Raw genomic sequence first — 27,602 nt, 5'->3', positions numbered from 1 at the left:
GACATTTGGAGTGACTCAACCTGTATAATTACAAGCTAGCTTGCCGGAGCATAGGGTGTTTTATCTCATGTTGAAGAGAACTAATCAAGTGTCTCCAAAACTGAAAGTCACGAAAAAAACGTTCGGATATCATTGTACGGTTTTCAGAGAGACGCAAGTTGAAATTATTGACAATCTCGTGTCTCAATTCAAAGTCATTTTTGAACAGAAATCATTTTGTATGGGTAGCAATGAATCTGTCTGCGAGCAGTGGTTGTTCCACGTTGATCAATGTGCGATTTTTAAGATCATTAAACTCAAATTCCACAACAGCAGATGTAGCATTTATCGAACCCACTCGACATGCTTTGCGCATCACTTCAGAAAACAAAGGAAAATACGGCAACAACGATTTTAAATTCTTCGCAAACTTTGGATTGTAGAACCCATTTACGTTTCTGTTGATGTTTGTTGGTTCTTCGCTCAATTTTTCCACACATCGTTCATATATGCGATTTGACCATTCCCATTTATTAGATGGCATTTCTTCAGTAGCGTTCAATAAATCAGCATACTTCGCATCATATTCGTGATTTTTTTTTAGTTCAAGGGATTTATGTTTAATTATGTCTTCGCTGTCAGTATTGATGTGATCAACCTTAGGCATTCCTTTGATTAATCCAGTGATTCGAATACGTGCCTGTTTAGAAAGGCTATCATTTTCAGCGGTCTCACTCAATACGAGTAGAAAGATTTGTTCGGCAATAGTCTCTAATGCAGTCATGGATTCTTGTTAGGCAGTACTGCCATTGCTCTGATAGAGAATAATTTTGCTCCGTACGAAGTCCATAACATTTCCATCTTGCAATTAAATTGATGAAGTGACAAATGTCAACTCGCATTAAGTATGCTGGAGTGGTTGAGACGCGGTGTGTAAAACATTCAAAACAGGATGACAAGTATTTCTTCAAACTTAGTTCTGGCGCGAATGCTCTGGCAATAGCACCAAGAAGAGCTTTGTCAGAATCGGTAACGATTTCTTCCGATAGAGGAAAAGATGATACTTCTTTAGCTCCTACGCGCAAAAATTCGAATAACCATTTTGCTATGGCGTCGGTATGGTGTTCGGCTGATATCATTCAAAAAACAGGCGCAGTTTTCTTATGCACTTGCATAACGGCCTGATATAGGTAGATGTGAGGGCTATTTCCCGACGGCGGTTAGAGTACTACTGATCCAGTCCAGTAGTGAGCAAAAAACTCTATAAAGCCTATGGCATGTATGGAGTTTTCATATATCGGATCATATTTCATGTCCTGCAAACTTTGAAAAACATCATGAGTCCTAATCAACCCAAGAACTTTATTACGCATTTCCAAGAACCTAACAACTCGGAATGTGAGCAGGTTCGTCATCTCCATTAGAGTCTATTAATTTGTCTCCTCCCTTTCTTCTCCATCTACTGTTCAGCAAATTACCCTCGACTATTTCTTTAGCTATCTTCTGTCCACGTGCACCTTTTAGCTGTCTTCTAGTGGTATGTTTTACCGATCTATTAAATCCATCGAAAAAACACCTCATTTTCACAGCCTCGTTATTTTTTGGAGCAATAATAATGCGATCAAGGAATCTAGCATTGCAATCCGGACAATTGCCATTGATTTAACAAATAAAACGGTTTCTGAAATTTCATAATTATTTTTAAATCTAAACGCGCAAGGTATTTGCGTCTCCGTGTGCAAAGCGTCATACAATGCGTGTGTCCACGAATGGCATTTCAATCTGCTTAAATTGCGTTTTCCCTGAGATTGGAAACTGTAATTTGATATTTTTGGTTTCATTTCAGACCAAACGTTGGTGATATCGATCTGGAATTCTAGAACTGCGTCTATTGTGGAATTGTGTGACACATCAATATGGGCTGTAACATTTGTTACAATATTATTGGAACACAAAATTTCCGTCAAGATGTCATACCTATTCACAAGAACAATGGTATAAATATTTTTACTTCTTTTCCGCAGTGAATGATTCATTGCATCGGCAAGTTCCTGGAAAACTTCATTCTTGGGTGGGAGAACTTGACCGTTCTCAGATATTTTTCAAATTCTCCGGAATGGAGCAATTTCTTTGATTGAATGATCGCGGGTGGATCTGATTTTTCCTTTTCATCCATCGTGTCAGTAACGCTAGTGCCTGTGCATATGCAGCAACGCAGGATGGCTTACAAACGGGAGTGCGGGTATTCTTACCATGGTACAAGTTAGGCAGTATTATAAGTTTACTAGCTGACCCAGTGAACTTTGTATCACCTAGTCCGTTACTTACAACTTTTAATTTGTGATTACTGGTTGCACTATGTACGTTTAAGATGTTTCGTTTTTTACTTAAATTTATTCATAACTAAAAGAAAAATTGGAAAACAGTCGACTTGACGGGCCATCCCTGCAACTTCCTACTATTTTCGGACATTAAGTGCATACAATTTTGTGAATTTTAGTGCTTCTGACTTCGCAAAGCTTTTAATTAAAAAAAAGACATTATTTTTAAAAATTTTAAATTAAAATAAGCTGACTCGGCAAACATTGTTTCGTCACTTATATTATTCCCAGAAAACATTTTTTCAGTTCAATAAAAATAACTATCTACTATAAGTGTGTGAGATTGTACTTATAATCGAAAGCGTTATAAGCAATAAAAGTATGCTTTATTCAGGTTAATGAATGAATATTTAATCAAATAACGACTATATTTTAAATTATAATTTCTGATAGCTATCTTAACATCAAAAATAATTATTTACATTGTTACTATCAATTATGGCAGTTAAAAAAAAAATTAATCTCTCAGTGCAATAGAGTTTACAATATTCTTGGTTAGTCCGTCTTTAGCCAACACAAACAAACTGGATGGTTTCCCCACGCGAGAACATGCCACATATAGTTGTCCGTGGGAAAAGCATGGTGTTCCCAAATCTAAGCCACATACAGACAATATCTGGCCTTGTGACTTGTTGATTGTCATAGCGAATGCCAATCTAATTGGGAATTGAGCGCGTTTGAATTCGATTGGCACATCTGTAGGAATCATAGGGATTCGTGGCAGCAACACATTTTCGCCTTGAAACTTGCCATTCAAGATGATCGCTTCAATAACGTTTTTCATTAATTTTTTAATGACTAATCGTGTGCCATTACACAGCCGTGGTGGGTTTAAGTTACGAAGCAAAATAATCGGAGATTCAACCTTCAATTGTAAATGGTGTAGAGGCATGCCTGGCAAATCCAATGAATTTAAAAACTCAATTGGATAATTCACAGTCTCGTTGGTATCACAAACTGCATCGATAGATTTGTATGACACCAAGTCCCCAGGCAACAATTGTTATATCTTTGAATTTAGCCCATTAACGTCCAAATTTTCAGCAGCCAAAATTGCTCTTTCTGCCAGCCACTTAGGATTTGCATATTGTGTGTGTACGTCGGAAAATACGTGATCGATAAGAATATGTTGCGAGTCGATGATTGTGCAGAAGTCGGTCTGTAATTTTATGCATCCAGTATTTTCATGTACAGCAACTTTCCCATATCCAATATCTAACAGTTGTTTAGAGAAAGTTTCGGCGGATGGATCCTGAAGCAATTGAACGCGCATGTTCACCCTCAGTTGTACTTTTTCAACGTTACGCCATAGTCGCGATGATTTTAAGCAAGCGTTGATTTCATCAGCGTACGTTGAACGTGGAATAACGGGAAGTGTTTGTCTGAAATCACCTGAAAGGAGTAATAAAGTTCCGCCAAATAGTTTATCGTTGTTTTTTATATCCTTTAATGTCCTATCTAATGCCTCAAGCGAATATTTGTGTGCCATCGTGCATTCATCCCAGATAATTATTTTACATTGTTTCAGCACTGTGGCCATAGACGATTGTTTTTTTATGTTGTACACTGCATCTGGATTACTTTGAATGTTCAACGGCAGCTTGAATGCTGAATGAGCTGTTCTGCCTCTATCTAATAAAGTTGCTGCAATGCCAGAAGATGCAACGGCCAATGCGATGCCATATTTTGATCGTATCTCGGCAAAAAGTAGCGAAATAAGGAATGTTTTGCCAGTTCCACCTAGTGCATCCAAAAAAAAGAATCCTCCTTGTCCTGACGAAACTGCCAGCATGATGCGGTCGTAAATAATTTTTTGTTCATCATGGGGTTGATTGTAGAGGGGCAAAAAATTCAGAGAAATATGAATTTTTTCATCTTAAGTCAGGACAGAAAAAAAAAAATCTTTGCAAAATAAATTAAAGTTTTTAATTGACAAATAAAAAATAGGGGTTGATCGTAGAGGGGTGAAAATTAAGGGTTGTATGCATTTTTGTATGCTGTATCATAAAAAAATTTGTCCAAAAAAATAAAAGTAAAATTTAGGGGTGGACCACCCTTAACATTTAGGGAGATGAAAAATAGATGTTGTCCGATTCTCCACCCTGGCCGATATTCATGCTTCGGATGACGAAAATCGCTCGAGCCGTTTCGGAGGAGATAGATTACAAACACCGTGACACGAGAATTTTATATATTTGATTAAACTAATGATAAATTTTTTTATTTAATTAGCTATAGGATGGGAAGGCCAGTACGGAGTTGCCGAAAAAAAACTATACCGCCAGAATGGTTGAATGATGAATCAGAAAATGAGTTATACGATGAAGATGGATCGGAAACAGACGCATCTGAACCTGTTGAAGTCGAATCCAAGTCCGAATATGATTCTGATGACGATGAAGAGCAAACTAGTGATATTGATGATCCTGTCGATGATAAAAATAATGTTCAAGCCTCGAATAATTATATTTTAGGAGAAGATAAAAATACCAAATGGTCCTTGAATGCTCCTGCTCAAAACAAGAGAACTGCGAAACACAATATTGTTTTAAAAGCTCCTGGCGTGAATTAATGCGCTTAGCATGCAGTTACTCCCATTGATAGTTGGAAACTATTTTTTACTGATGACATGGTAAAGCTAATCGTGCAATATACCAATAGTGAGCTTGATAAACAGAGAGTATCGTATAAAAATCCTGTGGGAGTTCTTCCAACTGATGTAGAAGAAATACACGCTCTTTTGGACTGCATATTACCTAGGCTTATACAATGCATCACATGTGAATCTATAAGAATTTTGGACTATTGACGGATCTGCACCCGATTTGTTTCGTGGAACAATGAGTTTAAAAAGATTTTATTTTTTCTCTTCGGCTATACGGTTTGATGACACCACCAATCGGGAAGAACGAAAAAAATTAGATAATTTAGCTCCCGTTAGGGAATTTTCGGACCAGTTTATCCATCAATGCAATAAAAAGTGTACTCTTGGTAAATATACGACCGTTAACGAAATGTTGGAATCTTTTAGAGGACGCTACAAGTTCAAGCAATACATAGCTAACAAACCAGCAAAATATGGTATCAGAATTTACGCACTTGTTGATTCCAGAAAATTTTATACATCAAATTTGGAAATTCATTGTGGCAAACGACCTTTCGGACCGTATCAAAAATCTAATGCCGTTGTCGATGTTATGAACTGTCTTTGTGAACCTATTTGAGATACCGGTCGCAATATCACTTGTGACAATTTTTTCACGTCTATTCCATTAGCAGAAGATTATGTGAAAAATCGTCGCACTACAATTATAGAGACAATAGGGAAAAATAAAGGAGAATTGCCGCTAGAATTGATTGAATGTAAAAAGCGTGATATTTCTAGCAGCAAGTTCATATTTAATCATTCGTGTACAGTTGTGTCATATGTTCCGAAAAAAAATAAGAATGTTTTTTCGCTTTCACCTCTTCATTCTTCAGATAAAATAGATGTCGATACTGGATCTAAATTAAAACCCGAGATTTTGACATTTTACAACCACACAAAAGCTGGTGTTGATGTGGTTGATCAATTAAAAGCCAAGTATTCTGTTGCCCGAGAAGCACATCGTTGGCCCATGCTCATTTTTTATTAATTCTTGTCTAAATTGTCAGAGATATCCCTATTTGTGTATGAGCAAAAATTATAAAATCGCGGATAAAGTCGGTTTTTGTGAATGAATTTTTTTTTTTTTCTGTATCTAGAAAGTACTCATGGAAGACTACCTTCACGATTTTGTGGCACCATGTGACCATCGTTCGTGCGAAAGTATGGGCAATCCGCGGATTTTGCCTCGTCGCGTATTGTTGCTCAACTATGAAACTAGGTGCGCGAATCTTCGACTATTCTCTGGGAAAGGGATTGAAGTTACTGCTCCATCAATTACAATACCACAAGTTGATTATTCATCAAGTTATTCGAAAAAATCGGAAATTTTTTTTTCCGTGTCTGCTTGCAATTCACAAGTAAACTAATTTTTATAAAATTTCTAGATTGGGCTCATAATGTAGATCTTTTCACGACGAACAACTTTTTCACATACACTTTTACCGACTTACTTACCGAAAAAAAGTTATATTGCAAAATATGGGTTTTTCATTTTTTCAGAATTTTTTGCGGCCAAATCCGCTTGAAAAAAATGTTAGACTTTTTAGAGTAGCTTTCTACTGGTCCAAATGAGATTTAAATAAATCGACCAGCCTATGTTCTTCCACATTAATAGAGACGTCATTTTCTGCTTAATTCGACTGGACTATTATTACCAGGAGCCGACTACTACGGCAGAATCTTAGAATCATTGGACCTCACGTATTGATGTTTCTTTCATATTCTTGACCAGCTTCGACATTTTTTGCACAGTAAATACAAATTCAAGAGATCTCACTCACAAGCCGACTCCTATGATTTTCACAACGTTGTTCACAACGATCGACGAAAGGATAAATGAATGTTAGGGGGCACTTGTTTCTTGCAACGCTAGCTCATCTTTGATGAAAACGTGGAATATGTAGAAAATAGGGACGATTTACCGCTGCACGAGTGGTACTCGAAGTGATAACGGTCGTGGTTCGATTATAACGATGTGCAATCCGTTTTGTACGTTTGCAGATTGTATATCAAAAATAAAATAAATTTATGCTACCTGCATTCCGGACCCAGTTTAGGTATCTCGGATCCTTGGTATTCGGGAAGCAGAATAGCGTTATGCCCTCTTTATCTCGGGTCGATGTGCAGTTTTTATAAAAACACACATCGCTGGTGAGGGTCGTCATGACGTTTTCACTTTCTCACTCGTGGATTTTTTGTTCGGTCTATTTTGCACTGGACAACCACAGGCTCCGCGATATCAATGAAAGACTGAACAGTAGCTAATTCGTTACAATTAAAGAGACGTAAGTCACAAACAAAATTGAATTCTCACCGTGGTGAGGACGGATGTACGTACTACACACATCAATAACGGGGAATCAAGATTTGCAGTAAATATGCATAAATTTAAAAATGGCGCAGTGTAATGTCCAGCGTAGCATATAAAAAAATTGTGACATCAATTTTTGAAAAGCTATATTGAATATGTCAATTCTTCATCCCTTCTTTCCAAATGAGAAAGATGAGGTCGCGATTCCGTGAAGCAGGAACGCGGTAAAGCTCGCGCATGCACAGAATTGAAATCGGCCGTGATTGGCGCTGCATAGTGGTAGCACTACGCTGATCGGATCACGCCGCCGACGCAATGCATCAAACAACCAATTTCATCAGTTTTTCAAAAGCTATCATTATGGCCGATAAGTAGTGTTTATTTAACTTACATTTTGTTTGCCACACATCCGACTTAAATTCTCATTATTACACCAGATATGTAACATGTGACGGTCAGAAATACAGTGTGATCATATGTAAAGTCTTATTTGGGATATAAATACAGAAATAAAACATACGTAAACCCTAACCGGGATAGTTAAAAGATTGTAAAATCGGTGCTCGTATTTGCAATTCATTTTCTGAAATTTTCTAATGGGTTACTTCAATGGGATAATTTTTCTGCTCTATTGATGAAAACATACTGTACGAAATTCAACCGATAATGACACAGATTATCGTGTAAAATATGTTGTGAACTGTCTTCCGCCATTATGGTGGCTTGGTAGCGTCATAAATATATTCAGGACGGGAATTCCACGCAAACTCGACAAGCCTCCGTCCCTCACCATTTCTGTTCCGATCTATCCTTCTTTTTGACATTCAATTAACCCAGGATAGGTGAAAAAAAAAATTATTTACAATTTTTCGAACGCCCAAATTCCGTCACCCGCTTTTAAGAAACAAAAAATTATTGCACGCGACTATATGTTCAACGGTCTATTATATCTAGATCTGTAAATGGTATCGGACTTCAATACTAGGTCGATTTGTTCGTCTTGAACACTACTTTTCGATGTATATTTTATCGATTGTCTACGAATTTTTCGAAGTCAGTTTCGAGAATTCAAAAATCGAAAAACTGAATTTTCGTAAAGTATGGCATTTTTGAGTGCTTTAAAAAAAATCTCAAAGAATCTTCTCACCGAGTCTGGATTTTTGTGACCATCTGGATCCTGTGCCGAATTTTTTACGATTTTCTAGAGAATGTTTAATTCCGATTTCTCCGAAATCTTCTCACGGAGCCCGAATCGATTGAACATTCTGCCAAGAATCGTGAAAAATTCGGCACAGGATCCAGATGGTCACAAAAATTCAGACTCGGTGAGAAGATTCTTTGAGATTTTTTTTAAAGCACTCGAAAATGCCATACTTTACAAATATTCAGTTTTTCGATTTTTGAATTGTCGAAACTGACTTCGAAAAATTCGTATACTATCGATAAAATATACATCAAAAAGTAGTGTTCAAGACGAACAAATCGACCTAGTATCGAAGTCCGATACCATTTACAGATCTAGATATAATAGACCGTTGAACATATAGTCGCGTGCAACAATTTTTTGTTTCTTAAAAGCCGGTGACGGAAATCGGGCGTTCGAAAAATTATAAATAATTTTTTTTTTCACCTATCCTGGGTTACTTGAATGTCAAAAAAAAGGATGGATCGGAACAGAAATGGTGAGGGACGGAGGCTTGTCGAGTTTGCGTGAAATTCCCCATATATTCTGCATATACTACACGCACTGAGATATATACCTTCCAAATAAATAATTTTTGCACTAATGTGATATTTCATTGTTTACAAAGATAACGAATCACCGAGAAGTGAGGGGCCGCGCCGCTCTTATGCGGAGGCGGCGGTCGGGGTGGCGGCCCCCCCCCGGCCCGTCACGGGAGCCGGCACAGCAAAACGTACGTAACAGATCTTCAATGTTCACACAGACATTATAGTTTCATACCGAATTCAAATCAACACTTCAATCATGAATTCGTTTTTGAAAAGATGCTGCAGTTTTTTTCTGAAATATTGTTGCAATTCTCCCTATGATGATTTCTATCACAGACAACTTGTCGGTTTGATCGCCACACAATATATATCTATGACCACACATAAAATTTATCTATTTTCGGAGGAACAGTTATATCCACACCAATAGAATCCTTTCTTGAATCTGATTTTTTGCATGAAAAGTTTTGCTATTTCTTATCACTCGAACTTGACACAAATTTATGTAAAGGAGAAGGTGAGCCATTTTTTTGTTAAATGATCGGTCGGGACTTTAACCATCACTGTCGATTTTGAAATCAGTTTTTCTCCATAACCGATTTTAAAGGAATATGAATAGTGATTACTTTAAATGTTAGTATAATTCTTATTATTATGGTACAATAGAATAATTCTTAATTTTCTCTTTCTAATGGTAAATGAAGATTGTCCTCGCTTACTTCAAATACAAATTAGCGGAAGAATTTTCGTCATACTTGAGTTTCAGAAAGCTCGGGCTTTCGTTAAGTACCCCGTATTGCCCCGCCTTCCCCTATATACATGATCAAGCGTATCAACAAACTAAATGTGGTACGAAGAGTCCTGACCCATATTTCACATATCTCATATATCACAACAAGCATTCCATTAGAAAAACTAGTCCAAGTCAATAGAACTATTGAAATTGTAAAGATACAGTGCGGATGAAAGTGTCTGATTTCAGTGCTATCTCTACATCAAATTATAGCTTATAATCATTATTATTCACAGATCACTCCAGCGGACGTCATGTAGGAGTTAATGGCGCTGAAGGGCTGCGGTGGCGCAGCTGCAACGACGCGGCGCCGGAGGGCCAGGCGGAGGCCCCGGCGGAGGAGGCCCAGGCGGAGGAGGCCCAGGCGGCGGAGGCCCAGGCGGCGGAGGCCCAGGCGGCGGACCCCGGCGAGCCGGCACGGGCGCGGCCGAAGAAGCCGCAGACACGTAGAAACCGCCGCCGCCGAGGGCGGAGTCGGGCGCCCGCCATCTACCATTATTACAACCGTTAGTAATATTGGCAGATGGCGGGCCGGCGACGCTGCCCCCCATCAATAAATAAACAAATAAATATATTCAAAAAAATATACTGCTTGTATTAGTTCTTTTCCTTCCACCACAAAGATACTGCGACAGTAGTTCTAATGCATCTGATGTCTGAATTATGAATTCCCATCGTTGTCTTGTTGTGAATAGTAGTGAACGTTAGTAGTTTAAGCCATTTATAATTCCGTTGCAATTTGCGAGTTCGCGCTTTCGAAAGATCATCTTATTGTCAGTTTTTCAAGTACATAATTGTAGAGGAAAGAACTTGTAATTTTGGTCACCGATTTCATTGAGCAACTGTCATTAAGGTCACAGATGTAGTGCGGTGATTTCGATTGATAAGGGGGTTCACTCTTGATGGTTCACAGATTTGTCTCTTGCAGGGGCGCTCATTTGTATCACCTATTGAATGATGGAAATAAAAACTTTGTCTGAACGTTAGAACCATAGATATGGTATCTATGTAGAAACATATATATACTGAACAAAACCTTCTCATGGGCTATGTATTATGTTCCACTACCGTCATAGATGTGTTCAATATATCTATGCTACCATAGATATGTTCAATGTATCTATGTTACTACTAACAATAAGCTGCATACCTTTGAAATATGAGGTATCTTCGAGAGGAGGCAGATGTTTTCATTATTTTTATACTTGGGGTCTAGTGAACTCTCTTACATTATTCGAGTACGACGTTTTAGAAAAGATAAAACTTAAAAGGATATATTTTTCAAAGTGTTACAAGGTGTTTTCTCAAAAACTGAGGATTATTTTGGAAAATTTTTGAAACAAAAATTGCAGAATCATAGAAAGAAAATTCAATAATACCATGGATATTGAAATTTAGCTGGATTGTATGGGGGTTTTGAGGGTCACTTGGTTTTCCGAGCGGAAATCCATATTTTGTATTGCAGATTCGTAATCTACAAGAAAAGCTAAGCAGCATTCGTACAAAACATTTTTTTCATAATCATCATTTTGCAATTATAATATACAAAATTAATTTTACACGCAAAAACTAAAACTTCTGAAGAAAAATCGCAGAAGACAAAGAGAAGATATTAGAAAGTTTAGAATTCTATAAATTTCTGAACGAGGAATTTTGGCACTTGAAATGACCGAGAGGTCATTTTAAAGGCCATGGAAAGTCAAAATCAATTTTTTCAAAAAGTACGGAAAATTTGGTAAAAAAAAAAGGTGTATCGAGATTTTTTTTCATTGTTCCGAAATATGACATCCTTGCCTATCTTTGAACTGCTGAAATTAGAATCAATAATTTTCAAAAATCTAAAATTTTTACACAAATCTCAGATGAATATTCTCACAAGGTTCAGAGAAATTTTTTTTGCCACATACGTACCCATATGTATTCTGTATTGCCTATGTATACAGCTTACGATGCATTGTACACCGAGGATGATTGTAAGATCTAATATCTGATCATAGTGTATCAATCTTAGAACACTGAAACAAAACCTGTGGTTTGGCAATGTTGCACCGAGTATATATAATATATACTTATATATATATATAATTCCTACTTTTGATTCTACAATATACTCGAGATAACTTTATGCGCAGCGTTGCCGGATCACCATTGACCACGAAAATAACGTGTTGGAATTAAAAAGAGAATGATATTTCAAATTATCGTATCGCATCCACAAAAACGGTGAAGTGCTTTTTTTTTTTTTTCTTTAAATTTGTTTAAAGAACTTTTTTTTTACTCTCATAAATTTGTTCGAAAAATTATCTCAGAAAAATTATTTTTACATTTCACATCAGATTCTACCTGGTAAGAAATAATTTCATTCTGTATAGAGCTTTTGTGGAATCTATTTTGTTTCAATTGGTGATACAACTCTGTAACGAAGCGTTCCTCTTTATCAAGTTTTTATTAACCCGCTTTCTTGTCTATCTGTTTGTCTGTTCAGTAAAAATTTTGCAATCGATTTTAAACCAACTTCCCAATGAGCTAGATATTTGAAACTTCAAACACTCCTCATAACTGGATGACAATACAATATGAACTTCTTTTCGTAAAAAAAGAAATAAAAAAAAAAACGGATCGATAATCAATGAGATTTATAATAATGAAATTTAACAAAATATAGTTATTGACACGATTAAAAGCAAATAGCTTGTTCTTCGAATAAATTTTGTTCCAATATACCACGTTTGGTTTTTTGCGGATATCTCGGAAACTATTGCAGATATCCCAAATTTGAAAGAAGGTTCATGAAGAGCAGAAAACATACTAAAAAAAAGTCCAACCTTCCTGAACTGTACCGCGAATATTCATAACTTTAATTGAGCTATGAGAAAATGACCGATGACGCCTGATTCGGCTCCCGCGCGCGATGATTGTTTCAGAGGCATATGCGAAAAAAATGTATCCAACAGTTTATATATGAATATTAAGGAATGAAAAAATTCGAGTACGTACTGGACACTCTAGTAAACAATAATCAGTTGGAAAAAAAATTTATTCATCATTTTTCAATGTAATATGCTTTTGTAAATTGAAAACTCTTTCTCAATAGGCAAATAACAAAAAAACTCGGATAATTAACAAACCGAAAGTTTCAAATTCCATCCACTTCTTGAAGCTATGGAGAAAAATTAAAAATATAAAAAAAGGAGTGACATTTTTTTTTTAAGAAAACATTTTCTTGTTTAAATCATAATTTCAATTGTTATTTGACATTCTAAAGGAAAAAAATTTCTCAGTTATTTTCAAAATGTTTTTCGCATAAACAATTTGTTATAAACTGCAACGTGGCTTTTTTAAAAAAGATCACCCTTTTTAGCGGCCCCACATTGGGCACCACTTGCGACGTAGAAGGTTTCCTATTTTCCCCCAGGCGGGTTGGACCCGGGAAAAACCCACGTGCCTTCGGCGCGATCTGTACGAAACTGAAAACGGAAAACGGAACGGAAAACGGAAAACGGAACGAAAAGATTGTTGGGCGCCAGACGCGTGTCGCGTCACTTAACGAAATAACCAAAACTTACGGAATAAACGAATACAGATCCGGCGGAGTGGCTGGCTAGGCACAGGCTGTTCAACAGCGAAATAAATGGTAGAGTGGCGTGGATCCACAACAACAATTCGGGCACAAATGAAAAACGATAACGTAACGTAATTTTGGGAGACTGTATTTTAACAAATTCGGTAGGAAATACAGAATCGGTAGATTTACAATAGGTCGAGAGTAACAAAATATAATTCGGTTAACGGTAGCGGGAGGTAATTTACGGGAGTACAGAATTATAATTTCGATATTCGAAAGGCCTACGGGAGTTTACTGATTCTTTTACAAATTATCCGAATGTGCGATAATTACGAACGGGAGAAAAGGCGCGGTTCCACACGGAGCGCTTTTCCGTGGCTACTCTACGGTAACAGACGATAGATTTTCCAAATTGATCGGGACCGTAACGGAACGCAAGATTTGCCGTAGGAGTAACAGATTACCCAAAGAATGACCAATTAGATACGGGAGAAAATATTACATAAATTATAACAAAATACCATACAGCATCACCAAATATCACCAAGGCTTTCCTTAACGTATTACTTAAATTTTTCTTAATAACTCAACGTACTAAATGATACCCCGTGCAGCAAATGCACGGGAGAAACGGTAGAAGACCAATTAAATGCTCCGAGAGCGAAAATACAAAACGTACGGTAACGGAATTCAGCCACGAGGTAAACCGGGAGGAATTACAAAATTGCCCAAAAAAACCGAAAAACGTAACGGACCGGACCGTACCAAATTGCGGTGGGGCTCGTTCCCACCGACTTATCAAATACTGGATGCAGTGGGCCTTTAACCACTGACTTACACTCTAAATAACTGGATGCAGTGGGCCTTTAACCACTGACTTGCACTCTAAATACTGGATGCAGTGGGCCTTTAACCACTGACTTACACTCTGACAATAAAACAAAATACGTAATATTCTAGGCAACTTGCAATCCCCCACGTGGCTATTTCGTGCCTCTCTCTGAAGGTGGAAAACCTTACCTTAACGGAAGGAGTTCGGCACCCACTGACTCTAACTTAATACAATTGTTTAACTGACTCTAGATTTAAATATACGGTAGCTAAGGGGCGGATAGGAGTGAATCTAAAGAACAACGGTAGCGGTAGTGTTGGGTGAAAAACGGTAGCGGTAGACGGTAGATTTGGGAAAGCGGCAAAGGAGGATCTGAATTGGTGAGGAAGGATCTAACCAAAACGTCCTGTCTGATCGACGGTATCTCGTAGAGTAGGACGACCTGAGCGCCGGTGTCCAGGATCTTCTTACTCGGAAATCGTCCGGATTGGCGATTCCCTCTCCTAATTAGGCCACAGGTGTAGGGCGCAATTCTTCGGTTGACAATTGAATTTGCCTATTCGGCGCCTCTCCTCTCCTCTGACGTCATCATCCATGCTTCCTCATCGGCCGCGCTCGCTTTTGAGTACTGACCGGCTGGCTGTCTGCGTTCAGAAGGCCATCCAAGGCTGCGTCGACTCAGGCACTTGGAGTCCTCATCCTAAGAGCAACATCTCTATCCTATGTCGTCTCGGGAGTCGGAAAGCAGTCCTGGGCTCACTTGTGCCTCGGCCCCTACATGTCTTCCTAGGCAGAACGTCATCTCGGGAGGTTACCAAGTTTTACCCGGTGACGGGATCAGTTCCGGAACGGTAGATGTTATTTTCGTCTGGCTCCTGGCCAGTAAGTTACGGGACGGGAGGTGACACTACTCAGTTCATGCCACCCTATACGCCGCCTTCCGTAGCATCCATTCGTCGATAGCAGAGCGTCTTACGCACCTATCGTCTAGCGGGAGATCGTAGACGGGTCGTCTTGCGGTCCTATACGCCGGTAGCGATTCGGTAGATCGGGAGGCGGGAGATGTTTGCGATGCTGTCATCAGCTGGTGGTCCGGTCCACCACGGGAGAGTGCACATCGGTAGTCTGATTGGCACGGATGACGTCAGAGTTGTACCCTTGGAGGAAAGGGCCCGGGAGGTCCTCGTAGGTCGTCCTGGCTCAACTCGTCGGTATTTTCCCAGGTCACATAAGAGAATATTCGGAACAACAACGAAAATTAGCTTAACATACGGAATATCTCTTATTTCAATTTAGCCTTGGTGATTCGTTTCGGTGTGCTGCAGTTTTCTAGATTATTAACGAAAAACGGGAGGACATTCCGGGAGATTTGGGTGCCGTAGTAACGGGGCTGAAAACCCCACGTTACAAAACAAATGAATTTTCGAGCGAGATTTCTTTTTATTACTAAATATGATACAATAACAACTGTGTGTGGGTTTCTGAACAAAAAAAATTCCAGTTTTTTTTTAATTTAAAAAATTTATGGATCTTGAATTTTTTCGTTCTCTTCGAGTTTCTTACCTTTGTTACCAAAATTACTACTATCGTATTATTACTTGCCGTATCAACAGTTAATGAGTAATTCTGGTTCTAATTTTTTTCACACTGATTATTGTTTATTAAAGTGTCCAGCAAGTACCTAAATTTTTTTATCCCTCAATATTCATATATAAACTGTTGAATAAATTTTTTTTTTGCTCATGTCTCCCAAACGAGCATCGCGCGTGGGAGCCGAATCAGGCGTCATCGGTCATTTTTTCATAGCTCAATTAAAATCATAAATATTCGTGGTGCAGTTCAGGGAGGTTGGACTTTTTTTTAGTGTGTTTTCTGCTCTTTTTGAATCTTTTTCAGATCAAATTTCAGATAGCCGCAATAGTTTTCGAGATATCCGCAAAAAACCGAACCCTACTTTTTTTTCCATTAAATTGTTTATTACTTTTGTAATTTTTTCAACCGCGTTGTCATGCGATTTCTGAAGTTTCTCGAGCTCATTCTGGATCCAAAAATCACCTCAACATTGAATTCTGCGAAGGCTAACTCAAATTTGACCACAAGGCACTTGTTGACTAGACTATAGGACTAGAAGGACGAAAAAAGAGCGAGGTGCAAAAGTGATAATTTGCTGGGAAGCGAGTGTCGTCGCTTTGATGCGCGGCGAGCTAAAGCCTGGTTACTGGTGTGAGTGAGGTTAGTTTGGACAGAAATCGTTTAGACAGAATCCGTTTCTACGGAGAAAATTTGCCCAGGGTTCGTTTGGACATAAGAAATTTCGACTTAGGTTCGTTTGGATACAAATGCAAACGACCCTAAGTCGGTCGGTAGAAAATAAACTAACTAAAGAAAATGAATCGAAGAAAATGACAACACGTTAATGATAGAATTAAGTTCCAGTGAAAATTAATTGAACAATCTAATTTCTTTGAAAAACTTGTTACAAGTTTTCTTCTCACTTAGAAATCATTATTTCCCAATTGATTTTCAATTCATTCTCCTTTCCTCGGCATCTTTGGATTTTGATTTTGGTTTTTTTTTTCTAAATTTTTTCTGTACTCGAAAATCTTTCCATCGTGACATATTAACAAGTTCACAAAAAGCTAAACAACGAACAAACTCCTACTCGCAAGCCCCAACAAAAATAACAGTTAAATTCAGTTTTTTTTTTTTTTTTTGACCGATAGTTTGTGTTAGCGAACATGAAATACTACTTTTTTCCAAAGCCGTAATATTGCGAACTATACTGAAATTTTTTTCAACCGAACAAGAATAATTCTCCTTACAGAAAATATTGTATTTCAGATTTTTGTATTCAAATGTGAACAAATTATCATAATATCCATTTGCACTGAAATCATCCTAGTGATGAGAGAAGCTCATCTGCTGCACCGTAATACCGATAGTCCGGACGAGCGTGGTATATTTGTCGCGCGTCACCGTCTATAAGGATGAATTTGAAGATTGGATCTACAGATCGTTCGTGCGGTTGACCGATAATCTCTCAGAGGTCGATGAAGGGTCTGTTTTACCATGAAACGCAGAGGGCGCTCTGAGCTGGCACTCTTATTTTGCGACTTAATACCCTATGACTCTCACTTTTCGCAACTTGTCCGATCTAGTTCAATATATCTATGGTTGTAGCATTGTCTGAGTTTAGAGACAAACGGACTCACATATGTTTTTACGTTGTATAAGAAGATTTCAGTGGGTAAACTTTGACCAACAAATGACACAACAATTGATAAACTAGGGATCCACTTATCATCTGATGCTCCGTTTGGGTTCCGTCTATTCAAACGGTACATGTCACAAATTCCAATCTCAGATTTCAATTTCTTCGATGGGTAGATCCGTTGGAATATTTTTTATTATTCCCTTCCTAAATTTTCTAAAATCTGGAAAAACACTTCGAGATTATGGTCAAATAAAGTTTTATCAGCTAGCAGTTTATTAGCTTCGTTATAATTACTAAACATTACTTCTACTTGAAATTTATCTTTTCTCTTGATTTCGATTATAGTTTTATATTTCAAAAAGAGGATACTACCTACTTTGTATTGGTTTAATTCCGAATCATCTTTACGAATTTTCCTAACCCACACACCAAATGGACCGTTATTATTGCTTTTATAGAAGTCCAGTGGTTTGTCGGGGATTATCTTGTTTTGAACTTGATTGCCTGTGTGAGCGTGCCCTGAGTGTTCAAATTCCTTCCCATCTACAGATGTCAAAATGTCACCTTTATTCTTATCTGTCTTTGTCTCTTTGTTATTTTCTGGCGCTAATCTGCTGGGATTGGTTAGATTTGATATGTTCTCTTTGCTTTGTGATGATTTGTCACCTTCACTAATGATGTTAATGATGAAAACGTAATGTTTGCTGGATAAGTGGTGACACCTGGCGGGAATAACTGATCGATTGATAGTTGATCAGTAGTCAAACGGTGAGGGCGGGAGATCAAATTGAATTTAAAAAAAAATCATAATTGAAGGAACTTGAAATTATAATATCTTGGTAGGAATTAACAAATGAAAAATAGGGGTTGATCGTAGAGGGGTGAAAAATTGAGAGTATTATGAGATTTTTCATTGTAAGTCATCAAAAAATTAAAAAAAAAATTTTGCCAAAAAATTAAAGTTTATAATTAACAAACAAAAAATAGGGGTTGATCGTAGAGGGGTGAAAAATTGAGAGTAATATGAGATTTTCTATTATAAGTCATCAAAAAATAAAAAAAAAAGTTTTACCAAAAAAAATTAAAGTTCTTAATTGACAAATAAAATATAAGGGTTGATCGTAGAGGGGTGAAAATTTAGGGTTGTATGTATTTTCGTATGCTGTGTCATAAAAAAATAAAAACAAAAAATTTCGCTTTTAAAATTAAAAAAAAAATTCAGGGGTGGACTACCCTTAACATTGAGGGGGATGAAAAATAGATGTTGGCCGATTCTCCACCCTGGCCGACAATCACGCTAAAGATCACAAAAATCGGTCGAGCCGTTTCGGAGGAGTTCAAGTTCGAACACCGTGACACGAGAATTTTATATATTAGATAAATTCTAAGATAAAAAATCATATTCGTAAAACATTATTAAAGGAAATCAAAAAAGTGATTTTACTGAAAAACTATGTATATACGAGTACTAAGTTTACAAAAATGGCTAAACAAGCGAAAATAGAGGATATAAGTATACCCATTTTCGACGGTGAAAATTATACAAGCCGGAAAATAAGATTATTAACTTTGTTAGAACCAGCAAAGAAAAATATACCTGATGAGTATAAGAATAAAGAAGCAGAGTGGAAGAAGATGGATTTAAAAGCCAGAGCAATAATAATGAGTACAATCTCAGATAAACAACTGGTGATAGATAAATTTGATAAAATTAATTCGACAAAGTCGACAGCTCTACAAATAATTTGCAGAGGAAAAATAGAGGATATAAAATTATCCAACTACAAATCAGTGGAAGAATTTTTCGTCGAATTCGAAAAATCAACAAATGAATTCAGATCAGCTGGTGGAAAAATGACTGAAGCAGAAAAAATGAGATATCTGCTCAAAGCATTACCTCCAAGCTACAGTTACATTGGAGATTTCATAGATGTCATACCAGAAGAACAAAAGACAGTGGACTATGTAAAGTCAAAAATCAAAGAGAAAAATATGACAAAAAAGGAGACTGATAATAAAAGCAACTTGAGTACGTTTGTTACAAAGACAAAACCAAAATGCTATATATGTGGAAAAACAAATCATCTTAAAAAGGATTGCTGGTATGGACAACAAAATAATCAAGAACAACAAAACAGTCAAGGACAACAGCAGCAACAAGGGAGCAACCGAGGCAGAGGTGCTCATTTCAATCAACGAGGTCAACATCGAGGAGGATTCCAGAGAGGAAGAGGACGAGGACGAGGATCCAGCCAAACATATCAATTCTCTAGCGATCAGCCCAACGTCTCATCTGAATCCTGGACGGCGCAAGTGTGCAACACACAATCACAAGTAAGAAGTGCAAGTGAAAAGTTAAGTGAGGATAGTGAAAAGTGTAATTCGATCAATTGGTTATTAGATAGCGGATGTACAGATCACATTGTTACTAGCGATACATACTTTATTGATTATATATTTTTGAAAAATCCAGTAGATGTAAAATTACCTGATGGTGAAACGTTAAAAGCAACCAAATTAGGAATACTTGAAATTTGCTTTGAAAATTACTACAATACAACTTATATTGATCTGAAAAATGTTTACTATGTTGAAGGCATAAAGAAAAATTTGTTAAGTTTATCAAAATAACCGTGACTTGCACTATAGTAGCAAAAGATAATGATGCCAAAATTTACAGTCAATCCAGAAAATTATTAGCAGTAGCAAATAAAGTAGAAAATCTATATTATCTAAAAGGCTTTGCAGTGACCAAAGAAAATAAGCAAATGTATGTAAATTCACTGATATTAAGTGAAAAAGAAAAATGGCATAGTGCACTTGGCCACATAAATTTTCAATATTTGAATAAATTAGTAAAAGACAAACTGGTGGAAGGTTTACCAGATAAAATTGAAAATACTGAAATGAAATGCGCAAACTGCATTGAAATTAAAATGTCAAATGTACCTTTTGAAAATAATAGAACAAACACTACTGAAATACTAGAATTGATACACACAGACTTAAATGGTCCACATAACACAACTGGTTATGGTGGCGAAAAATATTTCGTAACTTTTATTAATGACTATAGCAAATGCACTAGAATCTTTTGTATTAAAAATAAGTCTGAGACAGCAAGCTGTCTGAAAGAATTTATAAATTTAGTTGAAAATAAATTCAATAAAAAGGTAAAAAAGTTAAGATGCGATAATGGCAAAGAATATTTGAATCGAGAAATTTATGAATTTGTAAGATCTAAAGGTATAGAATTATTACCATGTCCACCCTACGTCCATGAATTGAATGGAGTAGCAAAAAGGTATAATAGGTCTGCGATGGATATAGGAAGGTGCCTAATGAAAGAAGCAAAAATACATAGAATGTATTGGCCAGAAGTAATGAAAACTGTTGCTTATTTGAAAAATCGTACAATCGCAAATACAGCAGAAAACAAAACACCTTATGAAATATTTTTTGGTAAAAAACCTAATGTTGATAATTTGAAAATCTATGGAATTCGAGTTTTTATAAGAGTTCCAAAAGTATTAAGAAAAAGTAAATGGGATAATAAAGCTCAACTAGGAGTATTAGTAGGCTACCTAGAAAATGCTTATAGAGTTCTAGTTAATAATTGAGGAAACTACTCAAATAATCTGCTTAGAAAAATCTGATGATGAAAAAGATAGATATTCAGAAAATAATGAATCTGAAGATAGAGAAAATGAAATACTGGAAAATGATTCTGATTCTTTATCCTCTACTCAGATCTTCGGAGAAAGTGGAGATAATAATCCGAATGAAATAGATGAAAGAAATGATTTCAATAAAACTGAAAGTCTTAGTAGAAATGATTTAACTGTAAAAAGAACTTCAAATAAAAAGGAAAGTCAAATAGGTATGGAAATCCAGTATCTCATTTCATCTACGTAAACTTTGTTAATGCAAATGTACCGAATACATTCGAGGAGGCGATAAATTCAAACGAACATAAACAATGGAAAATTGCAATGGACTCTGGAATGAAAAGTTTAATAAAAAATAATACATGGCAAATTGCTGAAAGGCCAAGAAACAAGAAAATTATTGATGTCAAATGGGTACACAAAAAGAAAAATAACAATGTTTATGAAGCGAGATTAGTTGTAAGAGGATTCCAACAAAAGGAATGCCTTGAAAACGTTTATTCACCGGTAGGTAAAATGCAAACTTTGAAAATCTTATTGTCTTACAGTTGCAAAAATAATTTATTTATAGAACAAATGGATGTTGAGACAGCATTCTTGAATGGTGATGTTAAGTCTGAAGTATATATAAATGAACCAAAAGGTTATGAAACTGTTGACAATAAGGTTTACAAATTGAAAAAGGCACTAAGCACCACACTCGCCTTCACGTTTATCTCCGGCGAAAGAAGTATCACCTGTGTGTCGTAGATGAACTCTAAGCCGTCATCATTGTATCATATCTGTGTATTTCTGCAGACAACGAAAGTCCTTATAATTGTATTCAGTATCTCTCGAACCACGAAAGGGGAACCGCTATCGAGTTCATTCTTTACCGCTGGTATCTCTTCCTCGCGTGGAAATGAATCTATCTCTCGTTTAAAATCACCTCCTCTCAGTCTTTTCTCACCCTCATATCACTCCTGTCTCGCTGCAGTTTGTTTAGCCCGCATCTCCGAACCATTTTGAAGATCCCTCACAACACTTTTCTGATGTATTTTGACCTCAGAAATCCGATTCTGAAAGGAAAATTGATCTATCTCTGAAATTGACCGAGTGATCGCCAATTTTCAGCTCTTCGGGATCAAGACCAAGAAATTCATTTTATCGTCTATTTCAATGTAGTTCGTACCCAGGAATTTGAATCTGAGAAAATGAAAATCGATCGTATCGATCTTTTCTTATGTATTTTGACCTCAGGAACACGAATCTGTTGTCGAAATTGAGCTACGATTCTTTCTCTTCGAGATATCCTCAAATTTGTACCAAAAAATGCGAAAAAATGGGGATAACTCCGTAATTCCTGCAGATAGAACAATTCAGCTCTCGGATTCGGATTTCTGAAATCGAAATACAAGAGAATAGCACGGGAAACCCAAGAAAAAAAAATGTTGATTTTCGACCGAAAAATCGATAAATATGCACAGGTTCAAATCCCTTTGGGGGTTTTGGGCCAAATTTTTTTTTTCTTGCGAATTGATCGTACGACACTTTTCTGATGTATTTTGACCTCAGAAATCCGATTCTGGAAGGAAAATTGATCTATCTCTGAAATTGACCGAGTGATCGCCAATTTTCAGCTCTTCGGGATCAAGACCAAGAAATTCATTTTATCGTCTATTTCAATGTAGTTCGTACCCAGGAATTTGAATCTGAGAGAATGAGAATCGATCGTATCGATCTTTTCTTATGTATTTTGACCTCAGGAACACGAATCTGTTGTCGAAATTGAGCTACGATTCTTTCTCTTCGAGATATCCTCAAATTTGTACCAAAAAATGCGAAAAAATGGGGATAACTCGGTAATTCCTGCAGATAGAACAATTCGGCACTCGGATTCGGATTTCTGAAATCGAAATACATGAGAATAGCACGGGAAACCCAAGAAAAAAAAATGTTGATTTTCGACCGAAAAATCGATAAATATGCACAGGTTCAAATCCCTTTGGGGATTTTTGGGCCAAATTTTTTTTTTTTTCTTGCGAATTGATCGTACGACACTTTTCTGATGTATTTCGACCTCAGAAATCCGATTCTGAAAGGAAAATTGATCTATCTCTGAAATTGACCGAGTGATCGCCAATTTTCAGCTCTTCGGGATCAAGACCAAGAAATTCATTTTATCGTCTATTTGAATGTAGTTCGTACCTAGGAATTTGAATCTGAGAGAATGAGAATTGATCGTATCGCACTTCTCTCATGTATTTTGACCTCAGGAACACGAATCTGTTGTCGAAATCGAGCTACGATTTTTTTTCTTCGAGATATCCTCAAATTTGTACCAAAAAATGCGAAAAAAAGGGGATAACTTGGTAATTCCTGCAGATAGAACAATTCGGCTCTCGCATTGGGATTCCTGAGATCGAAATACATGAGAATAGCACGGGAAACCCGAAAAAAAAAAAATGTTGATTTTCGACCGAAAAATCGATAAATATGCACAGGTTCAAATCCCTTTGGGGATTTTTGGGCCAAATTTTTTTTTTCCCTGCGAATTGATCGTACGACACTCTTCTGATGTATTTTGACCTCAAAAATCCGATTCTGAAAGGAAAATTGATCTATCTCTGAAATTGACCGAGTGATCGCCAATTTTCAGCTCTTCGGGATCAAGACCAAGAAATTCATTTTATCGTCTATTTCAATGTAGTTCGTACCCAGGAATTTGAATCTGAGAAAATGAGAATTGATCGTATCGCACTTTTTTTTATGTATTTTGACCTCAGGAACACGAATCTGTTCTCGAAATTGAGCTACGATTCTTTCTCTTCGAGATATCCTCAAATTTGCACCAAAAAACGCGAAAAAAAGGGGATAACTCGGTAATTCCTGCAGATAGAACAATTCGGCTCTCGGATTCGGATTTCTGAGATCGACATACATGAGAATAGCACGGGAAACCCAAGAAAAAAAAATGTTGATTTTCGACCGAAAAATCGATAAATATGCACAGGTTCAAATCCCTTTGGGGATTTTTGGGCCAAATTTTTTTTTTTCTTGCGAATTGATCGTACGACACTTTTTTGATGTATTTTGACCTCAGAAATCCGATTCTGAAAGGGAAAATTGATCTATCTCTGAAATTGACCGAGTGATCGCCAATTTTCAGCTCTTCGGGATCAAGACCAAGAAATTCATCTTATCGTCTATTTCAATGTAGTTCGTACCCAGGAATTTGAATCTGAGAAAATGAGAATTGATCGTATCGCACTTTTCTTATGTATTTTGACCTCAGAAACACGAATCTGTTGTCGAAATTGAGCTACGATTCTTTCTCTTCGAGATATCCTCAAATTTGCACCAAAAAACGCGAAAAAAAGAAGATAACTCGGTAATTCCTGCAGATAGAACAATTCGGCTCTCGGATTCGGATTTCTGAGATCGAGATACATGAGAATAGCACGGAAAACCCAAGAAAAAAAAATGTTGATTTTCGACCGAAAAATCGATAAATATGCACAGGTTCAAATCCCCTTGGGGATTTTTGGGCCAAATTTTTTTTTTCCCTGCGAATTGATCGTACGACACTTTTTTGATGTATTTTGACCTCAGGAATCCGATTCTGAATGGAAAATTGATCTATTTCTGAAATTGACCGAGTGATCGCCAATTTTCAGCTTTTCGGGATCACGACCAAGAAATTCATTTTATCGTCTATTTCAATGTAGTTCGTACCCAGAAATTTGAATCTGAGAAAATAAGAATTGATCGTGGCGCACTTTTCTTATGTATTTTGACCTCAAGAACACGAATCTGTTGTCGAAATTAAGCTACGATTTTTTCTCTTCGAGATATCCTCAAATTTGTACCAAAAAACGCGAAAAAATGGGGATAACTCGGTAATTCCTGCAGATAGAACAATTCGGCTCTCGGATTCGGATTTCTGAGATCGAAATACATGAGAATAGCACGGGAAACCCAAGAAAAAAAAATGTTGATTTTCGACCGAAAAATCGATAAATATGCACAGGTTAAAATCCCTTTGGGGATTTTTGGGCCAAATTTTTTTTTTTCTTGCGAATTGATCGTACGACACTTTTCTGATGTATTTTGACCTCAGAAATCCGATTCTGGAAGGAAAATTGATCTATCTCTGAAATTGACCGAGTGATCGCCAATTTTCAGCTCTTCGGGATCAAGACCAAGAAATTCAGTTTATCGTCTATTTTAATGTAGTTCGTACCCAGGAATTTGAATCCGAGAAAATAAGAATTGATCGTGGCGCACTTTTCTTATGTATTTTGACCTCAGGAACACGAATCTGTTGTCGAAATTGAGCTACGATTCTTTCTCTTCGAGATATCCTCAAATTTGCACCAAAAAACGCGAAAAAATGGGGTTAACTCGGTAATTCCTGCAGATAGAACAATTCGGCTTTCGGATTCGGATTTCTGAGATCGAAATACATGAAAATAGCACGGAAAACCCAAGAAAAAAAAATGTTGATTTTTGACCGAAAAATCGATAAATATGCACAGGTTCAAATCCCTTTGGGGATTTTTGAGCCAAATTTTTTTTTTCCCTGCGAATTGATCGTACGACACTTTTTTGATGTATTCTGACCTCAGAAATCCGATTCTGGAAGGAAAATTGATCTATCTCTGAAATTGACCGAGTGATCGCCAATTTTCAGCTCTTCGGGATCAAGACCAAGAAATTCATTTTATCGTCTATTTCAATGTAGTTCGTACCCAGGAATTTGAATCTGAGAAAATGAGAATTGATCGTATCGCACTTTTCTTATGTATTTTGACCTCAGGAACACGAATCTGTTGTCGAAATTGAGCTACGATTCTTTCTCTTCGAGATATCCTCAAATTTGCACCAAAAAACGCGAAAAAATGGGGATAACTCGGTAATTCCTGCAGATAGAACAATTCGGCTTTCGGATTCGGATTTCTGAGATCGAAATACATGAAAATAACACGGAAAACCCAAGAAAAAAAAATGTTGATTTTTGACCGAAAAATCGATAAATATGCACAGGTTCAAATCCCTCTGGGGATTTTTGAGCCAAATTTTTTTTTTCCCTGCGAATTGATCGTACGACACTTTTTTGATGTATTTTGACCTCAGAAATCCGATTCTGGAAGGAAAATTGATCTATCTCTGAAATTGACCGAGTGATCGCCAATTTTCAGCTCTTCGGGATCAAGACCAAGAAATTCATTTTATCGTCTATTTCAATGTAGTTCGTACCCAGGAATTTGAATCTGAGAAAATGAGAATTGATCGTGTCGCACTTTTTTTCTTGTATTTTGACCTCAGGAACACGGATCCGTTGTCGAAATTGAGCTACGATTCTTTCTCTTCGAGATATCCTCAAATTTGCACCAAAAAACGCGAAAAAATGGGGATAACTCGGTAATTCCTGCAGATAGAACAATTCGGCTCTCGGATTCGGATTTCTGAAATCGAAATACATGAGAATAGCACGGGAAACCCAAGAAAAAAAAATGTTGATTTTCGACCGAAAAATCGATAAATATGCACAGGTTCAAATCCCTTTGGGGATTTTTGGGCCAAATTTTTTTTTTGTTGCGAATTGATCGTACGACACTTTTCTGATGTATTTTGACCTCAGAAATCCGATTCTGGAAGGAAAATTGATCTATCTCTGAAATTGACCGAGTGATCGCCAATTTTCAGCTTTTCGGGATCAAGACCAAGAAATTCATTTTATCGTCTATTTCAATGTAGTTCGTACCCAGGAATTTGAATCTGAGAAAATGAGAATTGATCGTGTCGCACTTTTTTTATGTATTTTGACCTCAGGAACACGAATCCGTTGTCGAAATTGAGCTACGATTCTTTCTCTTCGAGATATCCTCAAATTTGCACCAAAAAATGCGAAAAAATGGGGATAACTCGGTAATTCCTGCAGATAGAACAATTCAGCTCTCGGATTCGGATTTCTGAAATCGAAATACAAGAGAATAGCACGGGAAACCCAAGAAAAAAAAATGTTGATTTTCGACCGAAAAATCGATAAATATGCACAGGTTCAAATCCCTTTGGGGATTTTTGGGCCAAATTTTTTTTTTCTTGCGAATTGATCGTACGACACTTTTCTGATGTATTTTGACCTCAGAAATCCGATTCTGGAAGGAAAATTGATCTATCTCTGAAATTGACCGAGTGATCGCCAATTTTCAGCTCTTCGGGATCAAGACCAAGAAATTCATTTTATCGTCTATTTCAATGTAGTTCGTACCCAGGAATTTGGATCTGAGAAAATGAGAATTGATCGTATCGCAACTTTTCTTATGTATTTTGACCTCAGGAACACGAATCTGTTGTCGAAATTGAGCTACGATTCTTTCTCTTCGAGATATCCTCAAATTTGCACCAAAAAAACGCGAAAAAATGGGGATAACTCGGTAATTCCTGCAGATAGAACAATTCGGCACTTGGATTCGGATTTCTGAGATCGAAATTCATG

The 27,602-nt window shown here is 36.9% G+C and overlaps 1 protein-coding gene across 1 annotated transcript; it reads right to left on the bottom strand.

Annotated features, from left to right (window-relative positions):
- Positions 1–3,363: 3,363 nt before the first annotated feature.
- On the bottom strand, positions 3,364–4,152 carry LOC125501884 (ATP-dependent DNA helicase RRM3-like). Its single transcript, XM_048659004.1, has one exon. The coding sequence runs from the start codon at positions 4,150–4,152 to the stop codon at positions 3,364–3,366; it is 789 nt and encodes a 262-aa protein (XP_048514961.1).
- Between the last annotated feature and the right edge of the window lie 23,450 nt (positions 4,153–27,602).

This window comes from Athalia rosae, chromosome 7 (assembly GCF_917208135.1).
Source record: "Athalia rosae chromosome 7, iyAthRosa1.1, whole genome shotgun sequence".
Lineage (NCBI taxonomy): Eukaryota > Metazoa > Arthropoda > Insecta > Hymenoptera > Athaliidae > Athalia > Athalia rosae.
The sequence above is the reverse complement of the archived record's forward strand: the minus strand, read 5'-3'. Positions and strand labels throughout refer to the sequence as shown.